The sequence below is a fragment of the Balaenoptera ricei genome, chromosome 10, assembly GCF_028023285.1.
Source record: "Balaenoptera ricei isolate mBalRic1 chromosome 10, mBalRic1.hap2, whole genome shotgun sequence".
In the NCBI taxonomy this organism is placed as follows: Eukaryota; Metazoa; Chordata; class Mammalia; order Artiodactyla; family Balaenopteridae; genus Balaenoptera; species Balaenoptera ricei.
In genome coordinates, this window is record NC_082648.1 from 17,373,646 (window position 1) to 17,398,717 (window position 25,072).

General features: G+C 34.8%; 1 protein-coding gene across 3 annotated transcripts in view; it reads left to right on the plus strand.

Annotated features, from left to right (window-relative positions):
* SLCO1C1 (solute carrier organic anion transporter family member 1C1) overlaps positions 1-24,001 on the plus strand; it is a 45,469-nt gene extending 21,468 nt beyond the window's left edge. For 2 of the 3 annotated variants that reach the window (XM_059935407.1, XM_059935408.1), the window contains 9 exons: positions 380-478; positions 2,319-2,564; positions 3,579-3,743; positions 9,445-9,640; positions 12,637-12,802; positions 15,054-15,238; positions 16,806-16,870; positions 22,132-22,249; positions 23,779-24,001. In XM_059935407.1, the coding sequence (XP_059791390.1) occupies positions 380-478; positions 2,319-2,564; positions 3,579-3,743; positions 9,445-9,640; positions 12,637-12,802; positions 15,054-15,238; positions 16,806-16,870; positions 22,132-22,249; positions 23,779-24,001 (1,463 nt within the window). Of the gene's footprint in view, positions 1-379; positions 479-2,318; positions 2,565-3,578; positions 3,744-9,444; positions 9,641-12,636; positions 12,803-15,053; positions 15,239-16,805; positions 16,871-22,131; positions 22,347-23,778 lie in introns of all 3 variants that reach the window. The other variant, XM_059935406.1, reaches the window with a different exon arrangement.
* The last annotated feature ends 1,071 nt before the right edge of the window (positions 24,002-25,072 follow it).

The following is a 25,072-nucleotide window of genomic DNA, read 5'->3' on the forward strand; positions in this document are numbered from 1 at the left end:
AGTTTTATGCTTAACTGACCATAAAAGGTTTTTGAAAGATTGTCAAAATAGTATAATTCTGATTTTTATCACTAGGGGGAATCTAATCCTAGGGAGTAAAATTTGCTCCATTTGGGGAAATTAACTTCTTCAGAGTCTTAGTGTTATTTTCTTACTAAGACATAATTAATGCCTTAAAAAATGTTCATTCTTCTTCCAACACCGAGGAGGATTTATTTCCGATTCAATGAGGTTGAAAAATTGACAAATCAAGCACACTTAAGGGAAGAGCTGAGGAAACATTTTCAGTGACTAACTGGATCTTATGCACATTTCTTGTTTAAAAATTAATTTACAAGAGCAAAGAAATTGCTTTTTTTTTTTTTTTTTTTTGGTGCAGGGTGTGTGCAGACGGTTGCAATTATAGGACCAATCTTTGGCTTCCTGTTAGGCTCATTATGTGCCAAACTGTATGTTGACGTTGGCTTTGTAAATCTAGGTAAGGGAGTTTATTTCTATTTATTCATTTACTTTGTTTAGTTACTGTAATTTTTTAATAGGAATAGTATAGAAAATACCAAATTGCCTTTTTATAAAATGACAGGATGGTAGTCTTTCATAAAATGGAAATAATCCATGGAAAACTTATTCCTGATACAATCATCACACGTGATTGTATGTGTATGGAATATGAAAAATAGGTGGTGATTAGAACCGGATGTCCCATAGTTTGTTATTCGGATGTATCAGTTTCCACTTCTGGTTTCCCAGTTCAAAGGCATTCCAGCTTAGTTAAGACTAACAGCTGTGGCTACTTGTTGGCTCTTGTTGGTTTCAGGTGAATCAACATTTACTGCAGTCACATCAATTGATAACATATTTCTGGACTTGTCAGAAAGGCCAAAGATTGAAAGTCTTCTGGCAACTAAAATTTCCTTAGTTAATGTACAAGTCTTTTTTAGTAGAAGGCATATTCTAGTGAGACTAACTTTCCTTCTGGGCGAATGCTTGTGGAGGGAATAAATGGAGGCCTCATCTTTCCATAGTTATTAATTTGTTTCTTTCCTTATATAAGATGTAGTCCCTTGACATAGATAAAATTCATCTGGTTTTTTTAAAGACACCCTAGAAAGCAGTTAAAAAACAAGAAAACAAGTTTCATTTTTATAAATTCTGGAATTGCATTGTCATTAATGTGTATTATAAATGATTATTGTGTGTTAAAAAAGAATGCAAAACTCTTGGGCTAGTTGTCCTTTTTTAATCAAATAAACTGGAATATACATTCCAAAAATTTTATTTATTCGTTATTACTACCAAATTTATTTCACATCTACTCTATCTCAAGTGATATTCTACCACAGTGAACAAAATATTGGGCTGGCCAAAAAGTTCGCTCGGCTTTTTCTGTAAGATGTTACGGAAAAACCAGAGCGAACTTTTTGGCCAACCCAATAGTTGCGTTCCTTTACTTCATGAAGTTTAAAATCTGGTCGTGGAGACTGATATAGATAAGAAAGTGTTGGTGTGATGAGTGGTACAGAGAAATATTGTGAAAGGGAAGAAATGCACATGCAGTGGTAAACTAGTTAAGACACTGTAGTGAGTATAACGTAGTACCAATTGAGCCTAGTTGTCAAAGGATTCTCATAGAATATTGTAGAGTATAATAATATGTTTCATAGGTTCTTATATAGAAAAAAAAACTTGATTTGGTTAAAAAACTTTGTCAATGCTTACTTTTTAGTTAAATAAGAAATAGTATCAAAAATTTTATGATGATTAGATATTGATGTTTTAATTACATATACAAATCTTGCTTTGGACCTAGAATAGCTCTGAAGTATTCTCAATCATCATTTAATAAATAACATTCTGAGTGGCTCAGACTAGATTTGGGCCAGAGGGCATAGGGCATAACTTTTTCTTCCAGTAAAGTCTTAGACAAACATTCAATATGTAAATCAGATGAAAGTGGTACTCATGTGGGGTAGCTGGCAGAAGGTTTTAAGCCCTCATAATTCTTTCTCACATGTTGATTTTTTCCTGTCATGGGTCCAGACAGAAGCCCAGAGCAGAGTGAGACCCCTTCCAGTATGTAGACTCTATACTTTTAATCAAAGAAACAAAAGGAGAAATATTCATGCTCTGAAAACACCCTCTTTCCTTCAAAAAGCAAGATAACAATAATGTTCAGATTAGAAAAGGTTATGTATGAATTATTAGGTATTTTTATGATGTGATAGAGGTAACGTTTGGATTTTTTTTTTAAAAAAGAGGACTCTCCAACACACTAGCTTTGCTGTATATGCTCTTTGGCCACCCTCCCTCTTTTTCAGATCATATAACCATCACCCCAAAGGATCCACAGTGGGTGGGTGCCTGGTGGCTTGGTTATCTAATAGCAGGAAGCATAAGTCTTCTGGCAGCTGTGCCTTTCTGGTATTTACCAAAGAGTCTACCAAGACCCCGGCGCAGAGAGGATTCCAATTCCTCCTCTGAGAAATCTAAGTTTATTATGGATGATCACACGGACTACCAAACACCTCTTGGAGAAAAAGCAAAAATCATGGAAATGGCAAGAGGTGAGCCAGATTCTCCTTGATTTTGAAACACTTTCCATTTTCCTGTTGAAACTTTATAGGCGATCTATAAATAATACCCCTCTCTCCACTTCATGTGTTCAGAAAAAACAGAAACTGTACAGGAAGCAGAAATGAAGATTATTAAAAAGTCAGCTTTATTACTGGAAAACTGATTGAAGAACTTGACCCAAAGTCTTGGTAACCTTCTTTGCTGCTGTCCCCACCTTTACACCTCCTCAGTGTAGACGTTGCAACTGCCCCTCCCTGGGAGGGCTGTTTCACATTCACCTGGGTGGACGGAAAAGAGTGAATCTTCAGGGCTTGTGGCCTTTTAACAGATGACATCCACCCACTTGAAAATGTGCACCAGTGCATGTGTCCCACTAGTGATAAAAGGAGTGAGTGTAGCATGGGGCCAAAGGTCAGACGTGTTCTAGTGAATTCCCTCCACGTGGAAATGGGTGGCCATGAGAAAGATTGGTCCCCCTCAACTGGCCCAGCAATATTGACATTTATAGAAAATTTTCACATTTCTGTTTCGCTGCATAAAAGAAGAAGGGAGAATGCCAAAGCTCATTTCTAACAATAATTAACTGGAGATAACTTTCATATTCCCTTCTCTGCACCCATGACCCAAGTTGGAAGGAGAGAGACCAGAAAACTCAAGTTCTTAATGTCATGTCCATGACTCCCAGCTCAGTGGTGAGGGACTATTCTTATCCCTCATGTCTTCTACCCACATCGGAGGAATCTGTTCCTGTCTGACACTCTAATTTATAATCTAGATTTTATGCCTGTAGAAGTGAGTGCCTATGTCTGGATCTGAGCCTGGCCGGAACTCAGCCTTGACTTGTGCCAATGGCTTAATATCTAGAGTGCATGTGTGTACCATGCTATAAATGCTCCTCAGAACCATGACAATGACACTCAGCCTCTAAGCCCTGATGCCATGGCTGTATCTTCTGCCAAGTGTGACACTGTCTTTAATTACTCCATGCTATTTTTGTCTCACAGATTTTCTGCCATCACTGAAGAGTCTTTTTGGAAATCCAGTGTACTTCTTATATTTGTGTGCAAGCACCGTTCAGTTCAATTCCTTATTTGGCATGGTCACTTATAAACCGAAGTACATTGAGCAACAGTATGGGCAGTCATCCTCTAAGGCCAACTTTGTTATCGGTATGCTTCTCTGTCCTTCCTGCTTTCCAATAGGCAATCTCAGCTGTGTCTTGTTAATTCTTAGTAACTTTAGAGAAATTGTTCCAATATTTAGACTGAAGGTAATTTATGGCATTTCAAAACGTAAGCGAAAAAATCTAGCAGAGTAAAATATTTAGTCTGTGGTACGACTTTGTAGCAAAAATTGTTCAGAACTATGTGTGAATGACCACGAGAATACCACATAGACCAAATATGCATCTTATTAGGGGATTGTTAGTACTGGATATTTGTCTTTCAAGTGTAGCTGAAACCTCATAACAGTGGCCATTTTACCTGAACAGTTTCTAGGATTACAAAAGGTAAGTATTCAGACAGGTTAAAAGGTGTGCATTGCAAAACAAAGTTTGTGTTTGCTCAGGGTTGAAAGACTTCTCTGATTCCTGGCATTTGGGTTATTTAAAAGGACTGTGTTTCTAGCACAGCAGGACAGCCAATAAGAGACATATTCAAGGGCAAAAAAAAAAAAAAAAAAAAGAGAAGATGAATGAAGAAGAACCAGAATCTCCAAATATAAAACCACCATCCTATAAGCAATTGGATACTTTAAAACCTGGATTAGCTCCTTTGGTCCACAAAGGTGTTATTTAATGCTACTGTTTCAAAGTATAAAACATATTCTATTCCTTTGGACATGTTCCTTTATGATAGGAGACTCCAATGGCTTAAAACCATTTCTTCTTCATAAAATATTTTAAAACTTGCTCTATTCATCTATCTCTGAAAGAGATCAGGGTGGGGGTGTGTGTGAGGAAACAGCTGAGCATATTTTGGGATGTATAAATTTCTTATAATAATCCTGGATAATGGGCACTTAGCAGATGCAATTCTAATTGACTCTGAACTGCTGTCCTTCCCCTAAATTCTAAATGTGAAGGCTATAATCATTGTTGAATTTTACTTTCAACATTAATTGGTTCAAATTAATTTAATTTTATTATTTAATGGTTGACCTGAAGAAATATTGATATTTTAGGGCTTTTTTTTTAACCCCACACCTCATCCATGCCAATCAAAGCTTTACACTGACATTAAGAAGACTAGGGCTTCCCTGGTGGCGCAGTGGTTGAGAATCTGCCTGCCAATGCAGGGAACACGGGTTCGAGCCCTGGTCTGGGAGGATCCCACATGCCGTGGAGCAACTAGGCCCGTGAGCCACAATTACTGAGCCTGCGCGTCTGGAGCCTGTGCTCCGCAACAAGAGAGGCCGCGATAGTGAGAGGCCCGCGCACCGCGATGAAGAGTGGCCCCCACTTGCCGCAACTAGAAAAAAAAGCCCTCGCACAGAAACAAAGACCCAACACAGCCATAAATAAATAAATTAATTAATTAATTAATTAATTTAAAAAAAAAAGACTAGAAGAGGAATGAAATTTTGACATTCTTTTTATTTTAACATTTCTTTTGTGTTTAGAGACATAACTTATAAGCAACAGTTAGGTCTACAGACCTTAAATGTATAGCTCAGCTGGATAAATGTTTACATGTATATATCTGTGTGGTGATCATTATCCAGAACACGTAGCACAATTCAGTTCCCCAGAAGGCTCCCTCAAAACTTCTTCTACCCAATGTTCTTCTCCAAGTTAATAACTATTCTGAACTCCATCATTATCGATCAGTCTTGCCTGTTTTTGAACTTTATATAAATGGAATGTTATGTACTCTTTTGTATCTAACTTTTTTCAATGGAAGTGAAATCTACAAGATTCATTCATGTTATTGTGTGTAGTGATGGTTTGTTCTTCTCATTGCTGTGTAATATCCCATTACATAAATATACCACAGTTTGTTTGTTTTCTTTTTTTTTTTTTTCTTTTTGTTTGTTTTCTTGTTGATGGACATTCGGGTTGTTTACTGCTTTGGGCTATCATAAGTTACACTGCGTGAACATTCCACACGTATTTTGGTAGGCAGATTCACTCATTTGTCTTGGCTATATCCTGGAGTAGAACTGCTGGATCATAGGGAATATGTTTCGATCTGGCAGATATTGCCAAAACATTTCATAAAAGAGTCGTGCAAATGTTTACTCCCATTAGAAGTGTAAGAATGCTCCAATTGCTCCATATCCTTCTAATGTTTGGTATTGTCAGTCTTTTTCATTGTAACCATTCTTATGGCGTGTGATGGTATCTTATTGTGGCTTAATTTGCATTTATCTGCTGACTAACTATGTTGAGCATTTTTTCCCAGGCTTTTCGGTCATTTCATTATCTTTTGCTAATTCTGTTTGAGTCATTTGCCCATTTTAATTGGATTGTCAATCTTTTTCTTATTGGTTTGTAGGCATACTGTATTTTTTCTTGATACAAGTTCTTTATTGAATATATGTTTTGCAAACATTTTCTCACAGACTTCAATTTGCCTTTTCACTCTTCTTAATTTTAATCATGTCCAATTTTAATCTTTTCCTCTTTCATCAGTGCTATTTTGAGCCTGTTTTAAGAAATCTTTGTCAAACCCTAAGGTTATGAAAATGTTTTCTTAATATTGCTCCTAGTAGATTGTTTTAACTTTCACATTTAGGTTATAATCCATTTCAAAGTATTTTTTTCAAAGTATTTTCACATAATACAAAGTATTTTTGTGTTATGTGAAGGAGGTCAAGATTCATTTATCAAAATGAAGAGACCATCTTCTCCCCATGAATTGTAGTGAAGAACATACCTTTAAGTATATGTTTATTTCTTATTATTCAACATGTACATAACACTTAGAGATTTGGGGGCCTTTGATTTTGCTCCCACTAGAATGATGAATAAGTTCTTTAAAATTTTCCAGTTGAAAAGTTCATTTCATAAAGGAAAATTAAGGGCCTTTTGGGGGGAAGTTACTTAGAAAAGAAATGAAGTTACATGTAATCTCATTCCTTTATTAAGTAGATAATAAATGAAATATGTTTTGCCTGTAAAATTATCTTTAAGAGTAATTAGCACAGATGAAAGAATGTGAGATTCTGAGAGATTCAATGGCCTGCCCAATATCATGCATATGTATCTTACATACATACATACATACATGATATAGCCAGGAATAAAATTATTTCCCCTGAGCTTCTGAGTTGTATTTCTTCACTGGGCATAATTATTTTTGGAAAACTGTCAGGAAGAATCCGATTAATAATTATCTTTTGAATTGTGGCTGATTGATTTCTTTTAATCCATGACCCTACTCTATATACTGAAATGGACTCTGAGATCCAAACAAACTCATCATCAGAATTTTTTGAGCCATCTATCAAAGGTTGCCTGGAATTCTAATTCCTCATAGTTTCTGGCATATCTGTAGATAATTCAAGTACTTTTGTGAGAGCTAAGTAAAAATGTTTAGTAATTCCACGTCATTATAACTAGGATACTTTCCTGAGTGCATTGTAATTTTACATTTTTAAGTATGGGATACAGCAGAGTAAGGGAAGTGGGTAAATTATTCAACATCCCTAACACTTGTTTTGATTTTCTGTAGATGGTGAAAAGAAATGCATCACTGGGTTAAAATAAAGATGAAAAAAGACATAAAATGGATTGTAAATGCACATAGCTCTCATTCAACAAATATGTTTTCTCCCTTTCTTCGCTTTTTCTTTCCTACCCTTCTCTCTTTTCTCCTTCAGCTTTTTTCTTTGGATTATGGGAGAATGACCCTTTCTGTAATAAAATATGGGAAAGGCACAAAAAAGACACATTTCCCTTCTACTCTCAGAGAAAGCATTTGATATGACATGGAGGAAAGAATAAACAGAAATTTCCCTAAAGTGTTCAAGGGCCAACCGATCCAATGAAAATTTATTTTACTGTACATGTTTTTATATGTTGGTCACATTCTTTCTAAAGTTTAGAAGTAGCATTTTCTTGTGTTAATTTTGCAAATAAAACGAAAGAAAAATAAACAACAAAAATTTTTCAAAGTCAGGGACTAGAAAGTATGAGATGAAATGGTTTTTTTTTTTTTTTTTTTTTTTTTAAGGATATGGGCTTTTAAAAAATTTCCATTCCAATTTCTACTGAAAGAAATTTGATTAGACAGCTGAACCTTTCATTTAGGCTTTTCCTATCACTATGAAGTTACATGGACATTTAGGCTTTTCCTATCACTATGAAGTTACATGAACTTCTCTCATGAAGTTACATGGACATCTTTCTTTTTCCTTCTTAATACACAGATTGCAATTATTTATTTTTGCTTAATTTCTTGAAATTTTTTGATTAAATAAGATAGGAAGTAGTAGACAAGATACATCAACACTATCATTGACAATGATTATCATTCTCAATTTTTGGAGATGTTACACAGACAAATAAGGAATAATTAAGAGAACTGTTTGAGAAAATATGATCATAAGAGAAAGCATTATTATTTTTGTGGCTAAGCTAGCATAGTAAATTTGGAATTGTATTATGATGTGTTCTAGAATCAAGTAAAGTTACATTAAAAATCTGTGAGGTGATGGAAAACTATCTTAATTTGTGAGGGGAAAAAAACCCTCTTATTATGCCCAAGAAGGATGGCTAATTTTACTTCTTTGTCTGCATCCAACTGGTTATATGAATATGTAAATTTTTCTTGCATTTCTTTCTCTCTGTAAAATAAAAATCTTAATACTTATTTCTTCTAACATTAGAGTAATATTGTGAGGGTCCATGATATAACCAGGACTTTTACTTCACTGGGAAAAAAGCTTTAAAAACATCCTAAAGTACTATTATTACTATAACTCATTACTGTTTCATCCTAATGGCTAAGGCTTTCATGCACCTGTATGGGAATCAAAGTTTCCAGTTTATATCGTAATTCTGCTGAGCATCTCGAAACAGTTTACACATTCCTCATAACTCTTGTTTGGGATAGTAACAAAGAATAGGGTCTTTAACTTGAACAAGTGTGCTGAAATAATAATAGTAATTAATAATACTAAAATATATAATAATAAACTAGCTTGTAGCTTTCCTGATATTTGGATAAACATAAATATTAAATTCAAGAGAAATCATATAAAATAAACTGAAACAAATTGTAGTTGCTAGGATAAATTACAGCTAATGTTTCCAGTTGGAATATTTAGATGATAAACATTTTATTGGGTTGGCCAAAAAGTTTGTTCGGTTACTGAATACGTTGTTCAATAAAGTTCTTGGTGAAAATGAAAAATGTCTTATTTTTACTTTAAACTGAATGAACTTTTTGACCAACACAGTAAGAGCAACACATTTTACGGTGTGAGTGGAAAAAGTGTGCAATGAAGAAATCAATGTGATATTTCTACCTCATTAAATGACTCAAAAATACCTAAGATGAAAGAAAAGAAGCTTTGGGAGGCAAGAAGCACATCTCATATGCTGTTGAGGAACTTCGCCGTCACGCTGGCCCTTCATGGACAGCTTATAGATCCTAGGGAACTTGAAAGGGAGAATCACGTTGACAGTATATTTGAAATGTGCTACTAATCTTTTTTGAAATCATGTTATAATTTAGTCATCTTGAAATAGGAGAGTAACTATTAACTAATTATTAAATATTTCTATATTTCTATAACTTAAATTAACCAAGTAGTTAATAATAAGTCAGAAACTATTGTATAATTTTGTATAATCCCTTAGAAAGTTTGTGTGAGTGTACTCATATTTCTTTTAGAGATTCACAAAATTTTCTTTTTCCTCAGGGCTCATCAATATACCTGCAGTGGCCTTTGGAATATTCTCTGGGGGGATAGTCATGAAAAAATTCAGAATCAGTGTGTGTGGAGCCGCAAAGCTCTACTTGGGATCATCTGTCCTTGGGTACCTCCTATTCCTTTCCCTTTTTGCGTTGGGCTGTGAAAATTCTGATGTGGCAGGACTAACAGTCTCCTACCAAGGGTATGTTCACTCATTAAGTAATCTGAGGAGATTGCCTTGTTTAATCAAGTTATTGATAGAGTTTCAAAATAAGATAATTTAATTTTTAAGCATTGTAACTAAGAAAAGAAGTTAATGTTTTATTATGGGATAGTGGATATTATGGAATAGTGGACAATGCTTATGACATGTAAGCTGTTATTGTCACCAAAATCTGTCATTTCCTTTGAATCTGAATGTGTTAGAGAAATATAAAGAATGCTAAATCCACATCTTACTTTAGGGCAGCAACCTGATAGTGGAAAATACAGACCTTGAATTTTCCCTCTGCCCATTCTTAGTGAAGTGACATTGTATGAGTTATTTAACGTAGCCTCAATTTTTGCATTTTAAAAATAGAAATAATAACTGCCTTTTAAGGTTTTGTAAGGCGAGATGATATACATGAAAGTGATTAGTACTTACCTGGCACAAAATAGATGTGCCACTCATGGAAACAATTGTATTTTTTTTTCTTTGAACACCTAGATAACTGGAATGGTCTCTGTGCCATGCTTTATAGTCTCTGCTACTCAAATCAAGGGAAATTTCAGGAGAAAATGGCTATCCCTCAACCCAGTGACCCACATTCCAGCTCTCTTTAGCTCTTTGCAGCTGATCATAAGAATATTTATTGATGTTTTCAGACTTATGCCATCCTGCCTGGGGTGGGTGATTAGTTTCCAGAGTCTAAAGGCTGGGTCTTAAAACTACTTCACCCTTCCCCTTCAAGAGTCCTTGCTATCACTCTACCCTGAACCTGAGTTCCCAGAGGCAGTTCTCTTCATCCTTCCACCTATCTATACATTATTTGTTTTAAAAAAAATTATTGAGCTGCTACTAGTTGCCAGGCCAGCCTCCCTGATTGTATCTGCCTGACTGCCTAAAATTCCGCCTGTGGTTCAAAGGCCAACACTCCTGACATTATGTTCTGTTTTCTGATGGTTCAGTTGCTTCTTGCTCACTGCTTGCTCTCCAGCTTCCTTCCACATTTATCTATCTGTCTTGTGTTCATGTTCCATCCTCTTCATTATCTTGGTTTCCCCTGCTGTTAAGTGAACATCAATTATACTTTTGCCATCTAAAATGTTCAGGAAAATTAATGAATGCAAAGTTCATATATCGTTGCTTCTAGGAGTTATCACAGCAACAGTTAGACTTAATGGAGTATAGTGTTGCCTTGGTAACAGTGAGCAATGTAGATTAAGAATGTTAGTTGTATCTGCAAGAAGATTCTGGAGCGAGTAGAAGCCCTGTGCCATCTTTTACTATCCCTAAGATCTTCATGGTGGATGGACAGTGGTAAAGTACTTTATATTTTGCAGTTTAGAAAACACCTTAGTTTTATTTTCTCACTTCTACCTTCAGATGCCCTTATGAAGTTTTTTTACCCTCGTTTAAAGGGAACTGAGATTAGAAAGGTCAAGTAACTTCCTCAAAGTATAATGTTCTTTCTATGACATTATGCTATCTTTAAGCCAAAGCAAATATGTAAGTAGACAACAACAGAAAAATTTTGAGATTTACATTAAAAGGATACTCAGAGGATAATAAAAGATTAAATATTTTTAAACAAAACAAAATAATTATTCATTGAGTACTAGCCACTGAAAGCAATTCACCTCAAAAGACTATAACTATACTGCAATAATGCTATCATTGTTTAAAACTCCTCTTTTGAAATTGCTTTCCATGTCTTTTTAGAATATTCTCAACAGTGGCAAAGATTTAACCTTTAAGAGCAGCTTTGTTATTGGAAGGAGCCAAAGAAAAGGCAACATCACTGGGGAAATCTCTCCCCTCCCAACATGGCTATTTTGAAAGAAAAATCTCATTTGAGCATAAACATTCTGGCATATTTGATAAAACTCATAACTAAAAATTTAAATAACTCTACTGTCAACACATCTTACATAAAACATATATGCAATTAATTTCTGCTTCAAGATTGCCCTAAGTGATAAATTTAATGTACCTTCAGTAATATAAAAGAATTGGCTTTATAAAATAAACGTGCTCTCCAGGGGTTATCCAGAGTTTCTTTGTTCCACAAGGCTGTTTTGATTCTGGACATTACAGGAACACTATAGATAAGCTTTAGATATGATAGTGGGAGAAATTTTTCTTCTGCAATGATGAGAATAAGTCTGATGCAAAACAAAAATGCAGAATCCAGAGGCCTGGAAGGGTTCTAATTCTGGGTTTGTCATTAACAAACGTGAATTTGAGCAAATTATCTGCCTACTTTGGACCTGACTTTCCTGATTTGCCCAATGAGAAGTTGGCCTAGATCACACCCACAGTTCTTTCAGCTCTAACCTTCTAAAATCTCAGCCCTACAGTGTCCATAGTGGCCTGATTCTAGGCTTTCAAAGACACATTTATACTTTCAGATACTACAACACAGTCTCAGTTAAAGCTTAATGCCTTAGAGAAGAGAATAAGATGACATATTCCTGGATGACTTCTTAGGAGGCCTAGTTAAATACCCTTTCATTCTGCTAGAAGACATCTCAAAGGTCTTTTGCTTTTACATTTGAGGTGACAAAATCCATAGTAGTTCTATGAGATGGAATATTATATAAGTTTGTTATTATACTGATACACAATAAGAGCAATGTCATAAATTGCTCTTAAGGTTTACTTTACTTTTCTATCTTGTTAGTCATTTTCATACATCACTGCATAGAAAAATATTAGAAGATTCTAGAGTCAGTAGATGTTAGTAAAAGCCATCAGCCAAGAACTGGATATCATGTGAAGTTGTAAACCTAGAAAGATAACTTTCAAGAGAAAGCTATTTAATAGTGGATTCACATTTAATGATCAGAAGCTGGCATTTCTGATGACAATTGTGTTCCCCCAAAGCAAACGTTGTTGGCAGTGCCATTTATATCACCCAAGAACATTGATTTTTGAAAGTATTAGGGTGCTGCCTACTAAGAGGTAATATTTTATACCATTACATTTCTTTTCAGAACCAAACCTGTCTCTTATCATGAACGAGCTCTCTTTTCAGATTGCAACTCAAGATGCAAATGTTCAGAGACAAAATGGGAACCCATGTGTGGTGCAAATGGAATTACATATGCATCGGCTTGTCTTGCTGGTTGTCAAACCTCCACCGGGAGTGGAAAGACTACTGTAAGACATCTTCTCTAAAGTGTGTGCCCACAGGCCTGCGACAATGCTTAACTATACAATCCTATCAGGGCTCAGGGACCAACCTAGGAGCAGACCACACCGGTCAAATCCCTGGCTTTGACTCTGCCCTTGTTCTTTTGTGTGGAGACAGGAAATATAAGCATCGCTAGTAGAACTAGAGTTGTTGGAAGAATTAGCGTCAGAATTAGAATAATGAAATAGGCTGGAGGAACTTTGTAATTATATAATCTACTTCTCTCATTTTGCTTCTAAGGAATGTTAGCTTCAAATGAGAAAGTCTCAGTCACAAGATCATAAAATAACATCTGCATTGGGATCCATCTCTCCTGACCCTTGGTCCTTGCAGGATTTAGAGGACAGGGCAAATAGAGGCCAGTATTAGGAAGTCTAGCCCAAAAGGTCTAGACCCAGGGGTCAGGGATCCAATTGTGAGGAGGTTGATGGTTCTGGGACAGCTCTGCCCGAGATATCAAGCCAATGTGCGTAATGATTAAAAGAGTAGGTGGCTGGAATGGAGGGTTCCTGTAGGGTGTAAGAGGAAGATGAGGTTGGAACTATAGGTAGGAAACCAGTTGTGCAGAGTATTATGTAATTCAATCATTAATAGATTCATCCCTCTAATCACACCTTTACATCCCTGTCCCAAACAGAGACTCTTCCTTACACTCGTTGTGTATATGGCACAGTGATTGGATGGCTTTATACTTGTGGCTGATGAAATCTGCCTGTATTTGACAGCCCTAGAGGGCTGAAAATTAAACCACACATATATTTACGTATTTTTATCAACTAGATAAGAATGCTTAGGCAAACACTTCTGTAGACAAATTCATCCTTGTTGATTTTCTCTCTGTTTATTGTTACTTTTGACATTTTATTCAGAGCAGAAAGGATTGGTCTCTAGCAACAGTGATATAAGACCACCCACCCATCTGAAATCTGAGTTTTCACCTTCCCTTCCTTTTCTTCCTTCTTTCCTTTCCTCCCCCTAAGCCCGATCTTTGGCCACTACTCTTTGGCCCAAACTGCTTGAAGGTTTTTCTTTCCTTTTTCTCTTTTACTTTGGATTTACTTTTTTTTTTTTAATTGAAGTACAGTTATTTACAATGTTGTGTTCATTACTGCTGTATAGCAAGGTGATTCAGTTATACATATATATATTCTTTTTTAAAAAAATATTCTTTTCCTTTATTGTTTATCATAGAATATTGAATATAGTTCTCTGTGCTATACAGTAGGACCTTGTTGTTTATCCATTCTATATTATAATAGCTTATATATGCTAACCCCAACCTCCCACTCCATCCCTCCCCTAAACCCTTCCCCCTTGGCAACCACCAGTCTGTTCTCTATGTCCGTGATTCTGTTTCTGCTTCATAGATAGGTTCATTTGTGTCATATTTTGGTTCCACATATAAGTGATATCATATGGCATTTCTCTTTCTCTTTCTGACTTACTTCACTTAATATGATAATCTCTAGTTGTACTGGAAGATTTTTCTTAACCAGAGTTTCCATTTATTGAAAACACTGCATGCCAGAGACCTGAAGTGTGTGTGCTGGCCATGTAACTCCCTAGAAGAATTGCCCAGCAGAGAAAATAGGAAGGCCATGAGGCCTGGGTAGACTCACCATGTTTGAGGGTTGGCCAAGGCCCCATAGGCACCCATGTGTGTGGCTGAAGTAGAGGGAGAGGAGGAAGATCATTGGGCGATGAGATCAGAGTGGGATTCAGGAGCTGCATCATGGATAGTGTGGAAGCCACTATGAGGATTTGGGATTTTATCCAAGTACAATGAGAAGTCATTGGAAGGTTGAGAATAGTGATGCAATCTGACTGCTATTTTTAAAGGCTCACTTGGGTTATTGTGGAAAAGAGAGTAGAAACATGTTGAGCATTGAGAGACCACTGCGATAATCAAAGCAAGCAAAAATGGTGGCTTAGACTTAGAAGTAGTAGAGAAGAACATAAGGTACTGTTGGATTTGGTGGGATTTGCTTGGAGATGGTTCTATAGGTTCAATAGTTTGTAGACCATCTGCTCTTTGGATAATGAAATGTTGTCTCTCTAGATTTTGCTTTGCTTGATATATTCTAATGCAGAAAAATAAAAATTTCCCCATTGTTTATGTAATAAATGTATACAATAAATTCTTTTAAAATAAATACTTGTCTTTAATTTTATATACAAGTTACCTCAATAATTGGATTTTTCCCTATTGTGTTACAGATATTTAATAACTGCACCTGTGTGGGAATTGCCGCCTCAAAATCAGGAAACTCCTCAGGCATGGTGGGCAGATGTCAAAAAGATAACGGATGTCCCAAAATGTTTCTGTATTTCCTTGTAATTTCAGTCATCACGTCCTATACTTTGTCTCTAGGCGGGATACCTGGATACATATTGCTTCTGAGGTGAACACTGATTCTCCCTGCCCCAATTTTAATATGACATACTGTGATCATCTACAGCAGTGATTTCAAACTCTGCTCTGTGGAATCATTATGATTCCTTACAGCTCTCTCAGGAAACTTGTTCTACTTTTATGCTTTTCCCACTTTAGGTTTTTATATAGATAATGTGGTTGAATAGAAGTTTTTCTATTATAATTTATGCTTGAACATTTTTTATTGGCTCTCCTATCCTAGATCTCAATAAAATATATAAGTAAATTCAAATTTTAAAATATTAGTTTTGTAACAAGTATTTTCAGTGATAAAATTTTCCTCCTCATTGAATTAGTGTTGCAAGTATTACTGTTAAACAACTGATCGAAATCACCTAAAGATATTACAAATTTCGATAAAATTGTTAAATATGAAAAGTCAAATTTTATTGTAAATCAATCTTTTATGAGATGGATTAGGTGATTTTGAAATTAATTCATATATCAAAGGATGAATATTAAGTTTTTCTAAAATGAAACTAATCAAAATATTGTTTATAGCTTTAATTTCCCACAACTTATATTATAGAAATTGATTAGGAAAGATCTACAGAAGATAGGATCTAACATCCACAAATCTGTTTTTGTAAAAGGGTTTAAGGAGAACATGAGATACTGATGCTTTCAAATGGAAACATGGGTTTGATGGGAAAGCACTGCCCCCGAATTCTCAGACCAGGATCATTCTTCATGGGTACCTATTTCTCCAACATTTGCTTACCTTGTGCCAAGTAGTCACCTGGGCCAAGTGAATAAACAGGCCAATAGAGGAAGAATTTTCCTCACCACCAATCCCTCAAATGAACCACACTTTATTTTGATGTCAGAAGGAAATGTCATTTGCTTCAAGGAGAAGAGTTGTAATTTTTGACTCTTTTAAAGCAGAGACTAAATATTATACATATGAAGAACTTAACTACCATGGTTAACACTCAGTAGTTATTATATATCCTCATGATTATTACATTTAAAATCTATACGCCAATCCATCAGTTAAAGTTATACAGTCATATTAAGGATGGTCTTGTTATTTTAGGTACTCTTGTACTTGACTGGTAAATTCAGGCCCCCACTATTTAGCAAAAACACTAAGCATGTCACAATGATTCTGATTCAACTTGAGTCAATAGGGTCCTGTGCTTTTAGACCAAAACCCACAAAAACTAGTTATAGGTTATTAATCTTTTACTGTGCCTCAAATTCTTATAATTTCTTAGAATTTTTTTCCCTGTGAGTCCTTGTTATTTTACTGATTAAATTTGATTTTACTTTACCCAACGCCATTTGAATATGTCATGTAAGAGTGATTTACATTTTAGAAATATTAACTATAAATTCCTCGATACACTGCATATAATGGAACAAGGTTTTTATATAATTTGCTTTCCCTATGCTAGAATACTAGTGGGTTCTCCATAAATGCTACTTGAATCCTAACATCATTTCATGTGTGTTCAGTAGATTATCACTGACATTACTATTTGCTTTAATGTACTATTATATTATTTGTCATAATGCTTTTGTTGATTTTTTAGGTGCATTAAGCCACAACTTAAGTCTTTTGCCCTGGGTATCTACACCTTAGCAGTAAGAGTTCTTGGTAAGTATAATCTATGCTTTAATTATGGTAGCCATTACAAGTGTATTTTGAATAATTTTCTAAATATTTTACGGAATTATGACACATAACTAAATGATGTCGGTAGTAGATTCCTGTTCTTTTAATCTTCTTCTTTCCTTCATATCTTTCTTCCCTTCCTCTTTTCATTGACTACTCTCTTCCTTTTTTTCAGAAATATTGAGAACCAATGCTATACCCATGATAAAGTGATCTTATAAGAGTAATGACATTTTTAAACAATCTTGTCTCTTCTAGCATGGGTCTAGTGTCAAAAAATCCATTGCTGTTATAAAAGAGCCCTCTGAGAGGAAAGCAAAAATTGAATCAGTAAGAAAAACTGAAGTCTAAATATAATTTTTTAAGTTATTAGATGGAAGGAATTCTTTTGAGCTACTCTCAATGCTAGGATATATCATTGGTAGAAAGATCATTCAAACAATCAAAGCAGTGTGGATTTGAATTCACAATTTGTTAAATGTAATAGGAATGGTTTCTTCTGACTACCAGATTTTTCAATATTCATTAGTTAAAACCCATAAAAAACAGAGTGATTTAGATAGGTTTTTGTCCTTAAAGAGTTTATATTCTAAAGAAGATAGTAAAAACCATTGTAAATGTTCCTCTGTAACTTGACAGAGAGGAACTACCTGGAAGAAAAACAAATTCAGAGCTTTAGATAAATGTGGTTTACATAAATCTTTACATAAAAATGGATATATGTGAAGATAGAATATAATCCTGATAAAATTGGGAAAACAACAAAAATGGAGGTTTATGCCATCATGGCTGGCTCTAATTCTACAATATAAAAACAGAGATTATCTAGAAAAAAGGCTATTGAGCCTGAAGTACATCCCTGGCTGTAATAAGTCTATCTACCTCCCGTTGAGAACATAGATATAACCTACAGTGTGAAAAAGATCTCAAGTAAAAGAAATAATTCATAAAGTTGATTCCATAAAAATGAAAATATAATCAACACTGTATGATACCATTTATATGTGGAATCTAAAAAATACAGCAACCTAGTGAATATAACCCAAAAAAAGCAGACTCACAGATATAGAGAACAAACTAGTGGTTACCAGTGGTCGTGGGGCAATATAGGGGTGAGGGAGTGGTAGATACAAACTACAGGGTATAAGATAGGCTCAAGGATATATTATACAACATGGGGAACATAGCCAATATTTTATAAATGGAAAGTAACCTTCAAAATTGTATAAAAAATAAAAAATATATATACTTGAAAATGACAAAAATATCATAAAGCAAACGACAAACTACATACAATTTTTTTCAATTTATATAACAGACAGGTGGCTAATATCCCTATTATAAGGAGAACACCTAAGTCCTGAGAACAAAAAGATCAACACTCTAAGAGAAAATGGGGTAAAAGGTATAAACAACCATTTCATGGAAAAATAAGTATAAATACTTCTTAATATATAAAAAGATAGTCAAGGACCCTCATAATAAGAAGAGTACAAATTAAAACTACACTGATACTAATTCTTACTTATCAGATAGGCAAATTACCAAATGTTGTTTGTCCTGTATTACAGTACAAATAGAAAATCGATACATTTATACACTGCTGGTGTGAAAATTATACTATTTCTGGAGAGGGATATTTGGCAATAACTAACAAAATTACATATAGACTTATCTTTTGACCTAGCAATCCCACTTCTAGGAACTGATGTCAAAAATGTGCTCGCAAAAGTATGAAGTAAGTCTAATCTTATGGATGTTCAATCACTGTGGCATTAGTTATAATAGTAAAAGACTACAAGCAGTGTAAATGTACATCAGTATGAGACTGGTTAAATAAACTATAGTAAACCCACATAATGGAATACTATGCAGCTGTATGGACAAATGGGGAAAATCTCTCTCTAATGTTACCAAGTATATTAGTCAGTACTGGCTGTCATAACAAAACATCCTGGACTGAGGGGCTTAAACAACAGGAATTTATTTACTCATAGTTCTGAAAGCTGTAAAGTCCAAGATCAATGTGCCAATAGGGTTGGTGTCTGGTGAGACCTCTCTTCCTGATTTGCAGATGGTCATTTTCCCACAGTTCATTCCCTGGATCTTTTCTCAGTGCACAGAGAGAGAGAGAGAGACTTTTGGTGTCTCTTCCTCTTCTTATAAGGACACCATTCCTATCAGATTGGGGCCCCACCCTTATGACCTCATTTAACCTTAATTATCTTCTTAATTACTTTTTCCACATACAATCACATTGTGGGTTAGGGCTACAACATATGAATTTTGGAGGGACACAATTCATATCAAGTGATCTCCAGGATATGCTTTTAAGCGAAAGAAAGCAAAATGTGGAACAACGTATATAGTATGATGCATTTGGTGTAAGTATAGAAAGGTGGAAATATTATACACACACACAGAGGTATTTGCTCTTGTTAACAAAAAGAAACAATGGAAGCATAAACTAAAAACTAATACTAATTTTTAAAAAACTTTACCTGTTAGGGAAGAAAGGAAAAAGGGGAGAGAGAACAGGATGGAAATGAGACTTTGTAAATGTAACTGTTGTATAATTTGAAAGCATGCAAAAATTTTATATAATTTAAAATAATTAAATTAACAGAACCAAAGAAATTCTTAAAACAAACCAAAACTAACTCTATATTATATGGGTGACATAACCATACAGAAAAAAACTTTAAACTACATGGAAAGTAGAATTATTACCAAATCCCCATTGCTTCAGTACATTTTATGGTCTTGTCAGTAATACTAACTTTGGCATTGTTATGTTAAAACTATTGTATATTTTAAGATTAAAGTAAATAAGATATTATGTTAATATCATTAGGAATCAATATTTTCAGCATAATAGAAAAGCGATAAAAGCATAAAATAAAAAATTTAAGTAAAACTCATTCTTAATTTAAACTTAAAATGTTAATATGAACTCATATAGCTTTATTTTAAAATAATGTGTATCTTATAACTCTGTCTCCTGAAAAATCTAGAATCTATTTAACCCAGGAGAAATGAGCACCCATAGCAATGAATCTGTGCTATCTAAATATCATTCCTCAATAAAGAAACCACAGCACCTTGGAGAACTGACCAAGGTCTAGGGTAGAAAATGCACAAGATGATTGTGGGACAACTTTTGTGCCAGAAAGTGAGAAAGCTATCAAAGGGATATGTCAAAAGGACACAGGACCAATTTGAGGAGCTTGGCCTAAGGTGAGATAATTTGAAAATAAAATATGTAATATAAACAATATTATTATATTAATTAATATATAACATAACTAATCATTATAATATCTGCCGTGTCTTGAAATACAGTGAATATATAAAAAGACGTAAATCTGTAATGATACCTAAATAATTTTGGAGAATACTAGGGCACCAATTCATTATTTTTGAAACTGATAAATGGAAAGAATTGAGCATTTATCCTGCCTTCCTTCTATGAACTATATTTCGAAGTAATCAAATAAACAGTCATGAAGGAAAATTCTCTTTTATAGAAAAATCCTAAATAATTTTACACAAGGAATAGTATAATTTTTAACAATCTGTTTTGCAACCTCCTCAATAGTTGCTGAAAGCTATAGGTGAAAATGGATGAAAAACTTCATAATGGAGGGCATAGCCTGAGTCTCAGATCCACTTTAACATTACAAAGAGTGGCAAGTAGACAGCATGTGACTTCTGCCAGAACACACAGAACCACCTGTGCCTTGTTCCTGCCTGAGTCTATGCAGGAGCTAACTACCAGGTTATTGGAAAAATGAAGGATAGGAGAACAAAGTAAATGACGCTGTGAAGAAGCAATCAGTCAAATCTGGACTGTGGCATATTCTATAGGACAAATGTCTTTCTTCAAAAATCATTAGTATGAAAAAAAAAAGTTGGGGAAAAAGCTGATATAAAGAGCCACCAACTAAATTTTCTAAAAAAGATCTTTACTGGAGTATAATTGCTTCACAATACTGTGTTAGTTTCTGTTGCACAACAAAGCCAATCAGCCATATGCATACACATGGGCCCATATCCCCTCCCTTTTGAGCCTCCCTCCCGTCCTCCCTATCCCACCCCTCTAGGTCATCTCAAAGCACAGAGCTGATCTCCCTGTGCTATGCTGCTGCTTCCCACCAGCCAACTATTTTACATTCGGTAGTGTACATATGTCCATGCTACTCTCACTTCGCCCCAGCTTTTCCCTCCCACCCCATGTCAAGTCCATTCTTTATGTCTACCTCTTTATTCCTGCCTACCTGGTTTGAATCCTGATTAGAATGAGCCAACTCTAAAACACTGCTTTGAAGACATTCAGAAAAGTTTGAATATGGGTTTTTGATAGGATTAAAGAAATTATAAAATGTGTCATGTGTTAAATGGCAGAGTGATATATTTTTAAAAAATGTCAGAGATGTGTTCTGAAATACATATAAGGAGAATGATGTGATATCTGAGGTATCTCTTAAAATATTAAAAAAAAATAGTTTCTGGATGCACGTTGGGTTGTGGGACTGGAGAGAGATAACACAGGAGTGGCAAAATATTGATATTAATAATTGTTAAAGTTAGTGACGGTACATGAGATTGTATTACATCATCCTCTCTAATTCTGTGAATGTTTGAATTTGCCATTATGAAAATTTTAAAACATACAGAAGATGGCAAGCATTTGAATCTTGAGGAACATCTTCACGTTATTAAGAGCAATGTAAAGTTAGTTATCACCTAAATGTTTTTCAGTGGCAAATAATCTATTTAGATGGACAATGTATATAAAGAGAATTTTTATTTAAGATACCAAATAATCTAAACTGACTGTTAGATATCTTTATCTATGTGATCTTCTTGCTTACAGGATTTTATGCAAAATAGGGTCAGTTAGCTCTTTTTTGAATCTGGAATTCTTCTCATCCTGGTACAGAAAGGGAAAGACCCTTGCAAATATTTTCCCTTGTAAATGTACATTTTCCTTACAAAAAGGAAACTTATGCTGTGTCTTCGGAGCTTCTCCTATGACTTCTGTTTCTCAAAATTGTCAGCTCAAAATAATCTTTATACCAGAGGCATATTTTGGGGTGACACATTCTGGTTTTCTACAGATGCCCTGTCATCTCCAAAGCAGTGAATTTTGGACTGACTGTGGTTTCTGAGAATCATTAATTATAGGCTAACCAAAAAGATATGCATATATTTTTAGCAGCAATTATTTGTTTTTCTCACAGCAGGAATCCCAGCTCCCGTATATTTTGGAGTTTTGATTGATACTTCATGCCTCAAATGGGGATTTAAAAGATGTGGAAGTAGAGGATCCTGCAGATTATACGATTCAAATGCTTTTAGGTACCGTATCAAACTCATTCCCACATCTCACGGCTACCACATCCCAGGTTTGCACAATGCAATTGGCACTAATAATCCTCATGTAGTTTCATTGCTTGTAAGGAAAAGGAGAGTCTAATCAAGAAGTTTGTTCTGTTTTATAGAATAATTCTATTATTATCTGATTATTTGGCTAGATCTTTCATTTTCCCCCCATTCTTAATCTTGACTCCCATTTTAAATGAGTAATCATTTTAAAAAAATATGACATAAGATTTCAGAATAGAGTAGAATTTTCAAAGTTTGTGCACACAAGTGAGTTAATTCCCTGAAACTCAGAAGCATTTAAATCTAGGTCACATTTGGGGTTTAATTCTATTCTTTTTCAAACTGAGCCAAACTGTCCCATTTACGTCAGATATAATCCCTCTGGGCAAGAGTTGGATTTGGCTGTAAATCTGTCCGGCTTTTATTGCCAAACTGATGTTCAATTATTCCAGTACTTGAAATGCATAAAAGTAAAAGGTTTTCTCTGTGTGTGTGAGTGTGTATGGGGTTGAGGGCATGGTTTTTTTCACTATGGTATCATTCAGTTCAATTCATCAAACATTTAGTTTCCTTATTGCTTAAAGCAATACTTCAATGGCTTAAAAGCAAGAAGGATTTTTTTTTTTTTCAATTTACAAGCTGAGTATTCTCTAGAGAAATAAACTTGGTGCTGAACTGTGTAAGTTGGAAGCTGGATGTGAATTTAGCCGACCATCTCAAATAAATTTGCTTGACTTAATAGGCTTTGATGTTATGTGAGAAATTTATTTTGGTCTTTGAAAGGGACCTGATCTGTGAGGAGAATTGGCACTTTATTCACATTTACTAAGGCTGTATTTTAGTGCAAAGACAATGTAATTCAATCAGAGACTATGAGTGTACATACAAGGTAACCGGCATGAATCATTTAACCTGTCCTTTCAAACCTTTGTGTCTTATAATCTAATGTAGAACTAAAGGCTACTCATGGAAGAAATGGATTGAAACCTCTGGTTTGTTCTTAAGTCAGTCTACTCTACTGAGAGCTCTGATTTCCCCTTAATGTTCCTTCTTGCAGTTTTTCCGTAGAAGTGAATTTGGGCAAGCTTCGAGGGAAGGGTAACCACATAATTTATCATGCAAACCTGGGTACTTTTGAGAGTGAAAGGGGGCACTATTAAAAACTACACTGGGACAACACTAGCATAATCTGGGACTGTTCTGGGCAAACAGGGATATAGTTACCTGGTCTAAGGAAATAATTTACAGAGAGGATGGGACAGATTATATAATTATCAGTGACTGAAAATGATGGTACTACTAAAATTGCTTTATATTAGCTTACTGCCTTCAATAGTCTGTCAAATGTTCATAGAAAGGTCTTTTATAGCCACTGAATCTGCATTCTTAAAACCATCCTCATGATAATTTTATTGATATTGATATTTTTGGATGATATTATTACATTTTATTTAAAGTTGGATAGTTGCAATAATTAAGATGGAAATTCTCTCTTCTTCTAGACACATGTATCTGGGACTAACCATGATTCTTGGCACCATGTCCATTTTCCTAAGTACTGCAGTACTTTTCACTTTAAAGAAAAAGTATGTTTCAAAACACAGAAGCTTCAGAACCAAGAGAGAAAGAACAATGGTGTCTACAAGAAGCAGGAAGGAAAACTGTACGACGAGTGATCATTTGCTACAACCCAGCTATTGGCCAGGCAAAGAAACGCAGCTTTAGACAAATGATGACCTGAAGCCATGTTTTCCAATTTCTAGAAATTCTGCAAACAAATTTTAATCAAAAGGGTTTTAAATGTGTAAATTCTTTCTCCTTTCAAAAAGATGTCTACTTTGTTTTTGATCCTAAGTATTAGATAATGTACCTGATAATATAATTAATCATGTTACAGAAGGTGTAGATGGTAAAGTTAATCTTAAATATTTTAATTTATAAACAAATTCCTTATATTATTTATTCATTCTGCTTAATTTTGCCTGTGCCCATTGATATATTAGCTGTACTCCTAACAGAACAATTGTCGCTGTAGTTTAATGGCTATGTGTAAAGTAATTTCTAAACTGAGATACTTGCCTAGGATAAGAGAATACTTTAAAAAAAATTAAACGACATCTTGGTCTCCTTCAAATACACCTTAATGATGATGTTAGGATGGAGTCAGAACACGTAGAGGAAGATTTCGTTTTAAGCTCCTTCTTTCTTTTGAAATACAATAATTGATATAGAAATGTATATTTGCAAATGATCTTGGAGGATTCGAATTTTGAATTACTAACTCTTCTACCATTACTAACTCTTCTGCATGTATTTTATGTGTGAGATTTTTAAGTGACCATAGTTGTAAAGTAATAAAATTAATATTAATATGCTTTCCTGTCTTTCTATGAATTCAATGGAGTAAAAAATATTGTTAAATACTGCCCATATTTTAATGTATATAAGCAGCTCCAGACTTATGATTGTGATGTGGTCCTAAAATATATTTGAAAGTGAATTTCTGAAAGTCAACAATAAACTTAGATGTTATAACAGGAACACAGAGTGATGGGGTGAGTGATGGTGTGGTCCCTTTTGGTGCTCTCCCTGGCATCTGTCACAAGGCTTCTGGGCAGGGTGGTGCCACTGGTACAGTCTGCCAGATAGCTCTCTGTTTCTCTGTAACTGAAAAAGCCATGCCAGGCATTTCCTGTTCACTGGCTTCCTGGTCCTGCTCTCACTGGAACTAGTAGATTCAGCAGTCCGCCATCTTTAATCTTCAGCTCTACTGTGTGTTATGTCTTTCTTCCTCTA